This window comes from Dendroctonus ponderosae, unplaced genomic scaffold (genome assembly GCF_020466585.1).
Source record: "Dendroctonus ponderosae isolate FM_Combo_2020 unplaced genomic scaffold, Dpon_F_20191213v2 Dpon_F_20191213_5, whole genome shotgun sequence".
NCBI lineage: Eukaryota > Metazoa > Arthropoda > Insecta > Coleoptera > Curculionidae > Dendroctonus > Dendroctonus ponderosae.
The window spans coordinates 522,085-530,648 of record NW_026018715.1 but is presented as its reverse complement, the minus strand read 5'-3'; the positions used below and the strand labels follow the sequence as shown (position 1 = coordinate 530,648).

At 34.1% G+C, this 8,564-nt stretch overlaps 1 protein-coding gene and 2 long non-coding RNA genes across 6 annotated transcripts in view; 2 read left to right on the top strand and 1 right to left on the bottom strand.

Annotated features, from left to right (window-relative positions):
• The window catches only part of LOC109545062 (exodeoxyribonuclease), a 26,363-nt gene extending 24,877 nt beyond the window's left edge, over window positions 1-1,486 (bottom strand). Inside the window, exons 1-2 of the mRNA XM_019915555.2 lie at window positions 1,263-1,486; window positions 982-1,183 (exon numbers count right to left, since the gene is read on the bottom strand). Of these exons, the coding sequence (XP_019771114.2) occupies window positions 982-1,183; window positions 1,263-1,303 (243 nt within the window). The 5' untranslated portion in view covers window positions 1,304-1,486. The remainder of the gene's footprint in view (window positions 1-981; window positions 1,184-1,262) is intronic.
• LOC125504536 lies at window positions 26-2,527 on the top strand. 2 transcript variants are annotated; one of them, XR_007281557.1, is made up of 3 exons: window positions 26-61; window positions 1,989-2,120; window positions 2,275-2,527. It is a non-coding gene; the product is annotated as an uncharacterized LOC125504536 (long non-coding RNA). The 2 variants fall into 2 exon arrangements; XR_007281556.1 differs by lacking the exon at window positions 26-61 and adding an exon at window positions 617-963.
• A 1,042-nt stretch (window positions 2,528-3,569) lies between these two features.
• The window catches only part of LOC109545064, a 13,305-nt gene continuing 8,310 nt past the window's right edge, over window positions 3,570-8,564 (top strand). The window contains exon 1 of one of the 3 annotated variants that reach the window (XR_002172633.2): window positions 3,570-3,792. This is a non-coding gene — a long non-coding RNA (uncharacterized LOC109545064). The remainder of the gene's footprint in view (window positions 3,793-8,564) is intronic. The other 2 variants (XR_007281553.1, XR_007281552.1) reach the window with 2 other exon arrangements.

Below are 8,564 nucleotides of genomic sequence, written 5' to 3'. Positions count from 1 at the left end.
TGACAGTAAATGGGGCTCCCATTTACTGAAATACCATGAATTTCGATCCCCCATTCCAAACGTGAGTACCCCAGGCCATTTCCGTTACAATATCTATAATTCAAATACGAAGAGTCACTTCATGCAGTGGCAATTCATTTTCTTCGGCCCAACGTAGACACAAATTAAATTAATTGACCGCCTATTTAGTGGGTATTTTCTGAATAGCTTCGTCTTCGTAATCGAAGTAGTGATTTTCTCCTGTGACCTTAGCTACTATCTCATCATCTTCCAAGATTGGCCTTCACCTCTTGCCCATTGCTTGAATTACATTATACACACACATTATACACTATATCTCAAATCTGTACCAATGTCAACCGTTAAATTTGATCTGAATATGTATTTTCTTTAATATTTAATTAATATCTGGTACTAGTATTCGCCCGTACCCACCAACGGCGAAATTTGGTCCGCAAGACCAGATCTGCAGATTTATTTTGTACGAAATTCGCATCGAGTCGTATCTGGCTCGTGGTTAACCATTAACGCACCGATATTTCTGCGAATTTGGCTCGCCACGTATCAGATATGACAGATATCTCGCTCGTGTATGGGGCGCTAATGGGAATCGCATATGTTGGAAATCTGCTTGATGGCCACCGGTGACCACCGGTGGTTCTGTGGGACCGCCGCCTAAGTTATACCACAAATTATTATACCGCTGTTTTTACTTGCATTGTAGAATCCGGCCTTAGTCGTATATTTGACGTAAAATTACCGCCAAGTGATCCAGATAAACAATTTCTTGACAAGACAGAGTAAACAAGTATTTTGTGTCGACTTGTAATTAATGAGTATTGTTCAAAACCAACGGATAGTTGATTTTTGGATTTTCGATCAGTTTTATATTGAAAATACAGTCGCAGTAATCCGCCGAAACAATCTCCGGCAAAGTGTCGAAAATCGTATATGCATACCGGCGTAAGCAATTCAACTTACCTTAATTAAAGACAAGTTATTGAATTTTTCGGTCACCACAATGACTTTGAAGTGTGTTTCCGCTCCCTTCGAAACATTATGCATGTATGACTCGTTAATTATTTTTAAATAAGAGGGTGCTAGACTGCTCTGGAGTTTGCTGGTTATCGCTGCTTCGACTGGCTGGCCAAATGTCGACATTTGATAATCCAAGGTACTTATTCTAAATATACAAACAAATATTAATTCATTTTATAAAGCCTTTGGCCCAGAGTAAACTAGGAAACGAGGTTTTAACTTACATGTTTAGCAGAGCCCTTATAGAGAACTTTGGATGAATCATTAAAACGAAAACTACTTAGAGTTCTGATTGCTTTTTTCTATTTTATAACGGCTTCTTTCAGAATTCGACTGGCATTTAACTTATAATATTTATTAATATTTATTATTCTGGAACTAATAGTTAACCTATTTCTACTGAGCAAGAGAGGAGGAGGTAAACATAGGACAGATCTGACGTTGCCGTTTATCATGACGAGTAGGTCATTTGTAATCTCACCATAGAACAAGGCTTAGAAAGAAACGATTTTTATGCTTGATAGTAGTTTGTAAGCAAAATCGCGCCTCTGGTGGCCATGAAGTAAATAATTTAATCAACCCAGTACACTTGATGCTTTTAACTGTATGGCAAAAGGTCGCTGATTTTGAACTTTTTTGCGGTGCTCTCCAGAATATTTCATTTCATAAATTTAATTAATAAAATTAATAGCGTTAAATTGAAATTAAAATAATTAATTAATAATGGAAAATAAATTTAACAGAGCTAAGTTTTTCGATAACGACAAAATCAATAACAAATAAATAATAACGACAAACATTTACTTTTTACATTTTTACAATATTTAAATATATTTGGTTTTATAAAATAATTATCCCTCTGGCGGGCGCGCCCGCGGCAAAATGCCGCATTTTTTAGATTTTCTTTTTGTAAATATTATGCATTAAAACTGACGCTTCCGTTCTTCCAGGTATTCGTTGGTGATACATTTGTCCCTTCACTCCTATATCGAACAGACCCTATTTCGATCGGCATTAGTTGCAGACTGGCATTAGTAAGTGTGAAATTTTTGCGGCTGATTAACCGCCGCGCGCCTGATCATGTAAGTATAATAATAATATGTTTATGGAGTTTTTTGTTACGAATTGAGCATTTATTGATACACATGTATTGTGTTTGTTTCTTTATGTTAACGTATTGTATATGTATGGTGTTTTAGCTAAAAAAAATTGCAGATTTAAAATTTTTTGTTACAGGTCGGACAAAAAATAGTTGCGATAGGTGTGAGATAATTAGAAGAGATGGAGAAGAAGATCTACAATAGAACATTAACGTGAAGAGAAGATAATTGATGATGATTTTGACAGCAATTTAGACCAGGAGTCAGAAGTTACTGAAAGTAACGTTTATAGCAGTGGTTCTGGACAATAAGCAGATGAAGGAGAAGCAGAATTTGAACCACTCGAACAAGACAAGGATTATCAACTTTTTATTGGAAAAAACAATGATAGGTACTTTAGATTTCTATTTTTAGAATTTTTAGATTTTTTACATTTTCTTAGCATTTTTCAAGTATTATTTGTGTATTGCATCCATTTTTGGTTACTTGTTTTAATTTCATTTACTAAATACATTTTAGAGTAGTAAATGACGTTTTTTTTAAAGAAAAACCGCTGCGCGCCCGTTCATGAGATTTTAAAAGGCGCGCCCGCCGGAGTTTTATAAAATGATGTTTTTAAAATCAAATTATGTGAACAGCCAGTAAAATAAATTCTGCTTTAGAGTTTCTGAAGTAAAGACTATTATGTTACTTTTATGAAAATCTATAAAAAATACATACAGGGAGATTCAAAATTAGCATCATTCTTTTAAGAAGTAATAGGGGCTCACTTGCAAGGTACGAGAAAAACATTAAAATTTTTTTTCAATAATTGTCAATGTTATATTTAGTCAGCATATTCCTGATGCTCTGTAGCGAAACTTGATGGGTGTTATGCCTGTACAACTCCTTCGGATTGAAGCTCCAATCAGTGCAGGGCTCGACGATTTGCAGACCGCAAGCATTATAAGTTTATTAATTTAACAATTTTTTCGTCGCGGGTCTTAGAACATGGGGATTCCATTGGCTCTTAATGTCCGTCGCACTAACATTGTAATGTGCGTGATATAAAAGGGCTGTCATATGTGTGTATCACAAAGTTCTGGGGCAAGTACATGCAACCTTGCTCTTCTTTGTTCCTTGATGAGGGGTGGCTGGCAATTGTACGCGTAAGATCCTACCTAAACTATTTGAGATGGTACAAATCATATACCACACCAATAAATTGTCTTAACACGCAGCTCAAACACGTTCGAGGCACTCAAAACAGGAAAATTCAAAAATACCTATGTGAAAAGGTTCAATGTTTTGATTAAAAACCTGACCTTCAGCATCACATCTAATGTCATTACGACATCACTAAAGGCGCGAATGGCTCTTTATTTTCAGAGTCCTTTTTGGTGCATAATGCAATCGAGTGACGTCATGCCCAAGAAAAAGACGTACCTGTATCTACTCGTGTATTCTGTGTATCACGATTCGTTTCGCAGCGGTTTCTACCATGTATTCTTTGTGTCTTGACATAAATGACTTGCTCTGTTGAATGCAATCGCAGAAGTTCTGTGCACGTTGTGTGTTTGGTGGTTTTCTTAATAAGCTTTGTTCTATGGGTGATTTTAAAGAGTAGAAAGTTTTCAGTGATGTTCAATGTGCGTTTGGTTGGTTTAGAAAATGGGTAATTATTTCGTGTAGGCATGAGACAAACCAGTAATTTTGAGTCATATGTTCCATGGGTGACTGTTTCAAACTCGTACCTGTTCTAAGTATCTGTGATTTTTTGTCACGTAATTTTTCCTTATGATAGATATTGGTTCGTATCTGAAACCGGGCTGAAGCTTATAGTTCCATTAAAGGATAGCCAAGCCACTTGTTCCTAGTTCCTAGTAATTTGGGTGCGATTCTGCTGGGTCAGCCATAAATTATGACCGAATTACTTCTGGTACCTTTATGTACTTATGCAACGGCTGATGAATGCATCTTTATAGAATTCTAGTACAAAAACAAACCCATTTACTTAATTTTTTTGGCTTTGTTGGCCGACTGATTTGACCCGTTTATTTTTAATTACATTATGCATCCTATCTTCTAAATAATCCAAATCACTGATTACAATTCATATTATCGCTTAATTAAAAATTGGCTAGCTTTAGCTGGTCACATTAAAGAAAAGATCGGAGTCGGTATTTACAGCTGTTCCCGATATTTTCTTTCTTTGAAAATTGCTATTTGCAGAATTATTGTTGTTTGCATGGATTCCACAAAACATCTGAACACACTCCCATACATACAAAACCTTACGCCTTGATGGACGCCTAAAATATCTCCTTTAACTAAAACGCCTTTTTGCTTCGTTCAAATATCGAAATCCCAGATGTTTTACGGGTACTAGGATCAACATCGAATGCCGGCCTGTTATTCCAAATCACATGTTATTTTAAATATCGGTCACAGGTACCGACTGTTCCATATCGATATCTGTTCCTAAATACCTGTGACAAGTCTTTCGTGTCATCCCTAATTTAGTGATATACATAGTCAATTATGCGTAAAGCTAGTGGGTGCTCCTGTCGTTCGAGTCCCTCCGAATTTGGAGTTTTGTCTATTTTTACCATAAGGAATACTTCAAATTAAGCAGCTTCTCTGTGAAAATTTTCCTGCATAGTCCATAAATCCACACCCAACTTTTGAAATTCGCTATTTCAAAATCACTTATTTATGCACGAAAATGAGATTGTCCGGTGCTATTTGCTGCTAAATCGTGTTTCAGGTATCAACAATTCATATATCCACATGCAAAATTGTTGCTAAGACGCACATTAATTCTGTTTTTCGCGTCGTTGGTCTGTTTGACAACACGGCTCCAAATTTAACCCAAAATGCCGATTTTCTTCAAAGTTTGTGAGTGTTTTTTGGCTTAATTTATAAACCATTCAGAAAAAATTTTCACTGAGAGTGTTTAATTTTAAGTGTTCTTTAAGTTAAGAATAAACAAAACGACAGATTCGGAAGGACTCAAACGACAGGAGCACCCATTTTTCGACCGAATGCCGTTTTCCACCACTTTTTACCCTCTGAAATTCACCAATTTCCAAAAAATACCAACGGTCAACTATGATGGTTCAGCTCTTTGCGCCGGCGTATCAGTCGAAATTTTCCGCGTAGTTGTGAGTACTATCATTTCCACTTTCTTAACATTTCCACTTCCTTATCCTTTTTATGTAAACACATCATTTATTATAATTGTTTAATATGAAATATATAGTAATTAGTAATACTCAGATGATATCTTCTCACTACTTTTCACATTCCCATCATAGGTAAATAATCTTCATTTGTACAATTTAAGCGTCTGGGCATGATTATTAATTATTTTGAAAAGGTTACGTTCTTTGTCATTTGATTGTATTAAAAATGGCCACTTTCGTCATGGCAACGAGTGACAGTATAATAAGATAGCTTTATGAAAACATTAAAGTGACAATATTTCGAAAACGAAACACTTTTGGAATAGGCAACTTTACAAAAACTTACCCTTATTTTCAATATAATATTTCAATTTGAATCTTAATTTTTTAATACTGTGTTAATAGTTAAGAAAATGTTGTTAAAATTCCATTAAAGTAAGTCGTTTTCAACAAGAAATGCTGCTCAAATAAGTAGCATATGTTTTCTTATAGGAGAAATGAATAATTACTCGAGCGGGTGCAACTGTAATTTTTTACATAAAATTTCAAATATATCAAAAACGGTTAGACTTAGGTATGAGACAAAAGTATATTTAGAATTTGTAGTAGAATTCAAAAATGTAATAATATATAGGGTGTTCCGGTTAAAATAAGCAAGTTGGTATCTACTTCCAGTATAACCATAAGTGTGGCCATCTCGACAATATTTTAGATCGCTTGGCCCCAATGATTGGCAGTCTGTCCAATTATTAAATTTCTCCTAATGACAGTTTGCCAGATATCGATCTCGGTTCCGGGTGGGACACCCTGTATATGTAAAGCCTGCTCCATTGATAGAAAACGACAAGCACCAGTAGAAAATTTTAGTCTACTAGATTTAAAAGGGAGTGGCTGACAAGCTGGTTTGATCAACTCTTCTTCAACGTTACGTCACAAAACGTGACGTTAGACAGCAAATGAGGGACGTCTGTAATTAAATTGCATGTTTTTCTATCACCCAGAGACAGGTGATTGTTGTTGACAGCTCAGCAAGCTAGGACAAAGGACTGCCATTTTAACATATCAATCTAGCAGCACTGTATTAAAGGCTGTATATTATTTTATTTGTTTAAAATACGTTAAATTCTTGAATAACGTAGCTCTTTGTCTTATATTGCTCAACATAGTCAGTTTTGTTTAATGAACGGCTTTTGGATGTTATTAATTAGGCGTCAAGAGTTAATAAACTGTGAAATTACAATAAACATATAAACACTTATCGTCGCGTTTCATGCTGATAATACAAGAAGAATTAGCTGCCAATGGCAAATAGCCCAATGGTTAACACTCATTATCGGACAAAGCGCGTTATATGTTATAAATTTAACGTTTGTGTATCGTAAAGCATCTAAGATTGTGCTGGTTTGTATATATGACCAATAATGCCTCAAAACTTGCATAAGTAAATCATCTTTAGGTGAACTTTTCATTGCAGGTTTACTGAATACCAGTTTGTACCTCAATTTCAACTCCACTTATTATTAAGCAGTTCCAATAAGAATAAATCTTGATTTGTTCATGAATGAATGAATGAAGCCAGGCAACAATTTGACCAAGGTTATCATTTTAAGGCTTAGCTCCACGATGTTGTCAAACTGCACAAAACGTTTGCTGTTAATGGAAATTGTATCCTTGCGTTGTGCAAAGTATCTTGCTTGTAACATTGGTTAAATTTCGTTCGCTTTGGGTTAGTCTAGGATTCAATTCATACTTGAACTTGTCGTTTGTGGACAACCAAATTTTTGCTTTTTTAACTTAAAGTACTCTAAGTATTAAATGTTCTTTATTAATTTTCAACTGTTTTTCAGTCAATATTGATTAAACTCCTTTAAAATCTCTGGTCTAAATTTCAAATCAGATGTAAACGCGGGGTGGACAAAGTTCAATTAATATTGGTTATTAACTCTAAATCAATAAAGTAGATACACAATGAAAAAGACGGCACTACATTTGAAAAAATGTATGTTTGGTTTGCCACATAAATTTGTGACATCTTTGAATGCGGAAATAATATTTTTCTATTCATTCTTGAATACGGCCGCGGCATAATTCTTTCGTAGCGTGCTTTCACCTGGTAAATTTCGGTTGGAATATATTTTCAAAAATGTTCGAAATCCACTATGTTGTAACTAGTTTAGTAATATGTAGGTTGTATTAATGCTTTGAATAAGTCGATATTAAATTGTTTGTAATAGGCAGAACTTGTAAAAATTTTGCAATTTTTGTTGTTTAGGTTTATTTGCACATCTTTTATATACCACAATACCTATATTGTTAATGCAACGTTGTTTTAACATGTTGCGTAATATTTCTTATTGTTATTGAATTTGGAATAACAAATATAAATTAAAGGGCAAATTAAAACGCAAACTTATCGTCTTTATGCAAACTCGCAAAAAAAGTATCCATTCTCAATTTTTAAGTCTTTATATTGCTTTATCCATTCATTTATAGAGAACTTCTGCTTTGACATTTTACAAACAATTAAACTATTTAATTAACATAATGTTTTAGAAGACCTTATTAACGGTTGTGCACGAGACAAAGGCGAAAGACACGGGGCAAATATTCTTTCTAAATTGCCTCTAATTCACCTCACTCGGGAATATACTGTATTCCATATAAGGTAGTAGGGATGAGCTCATGAGAGATAAAGAAGAGCACATAAAAGAAAATTAATTATCAAATTCGATGCTTTGAGGTTTATGCATAAGTTTCTGAAGTTAGGATTTGGGTAGATTGTTGTTAAATCGTTGGTCTTATTAAATCAAAAATTTAAAAAAAACCGTAAATAAGCGCAAACTGGACAAAAAAATCACTAAAAAGTCTGTCAAATGACGTGTTTTTGTACATTTCGTTCGCATTATTTAACAAAATCATATTGCTTTTATAATTTACAAAAAGCATAATGCCTATATATCAGGACTCTAATTATGAGGAACCAATTTACTCACTTTTGAAATTAATTTAGAGCACCAAACTAATAGAACTAACGATTTAAATTACTTTCTCACATTAGATATTTTTGACGTTTTTTAATTTTTTGCTATGACTTTGTTCATAAGCCACAGTAAACCCGCTACAAGATTGTGACATTTAATTCATTTAAAAGCAACACATTTTTATACAATTTTGTACAGGGCGTTTACACATAAGTTCATTATTACTGAAATTTAAAGAAAAGTTGATAGAAAAAAGCCACTTACACCATTTGATAAAATGT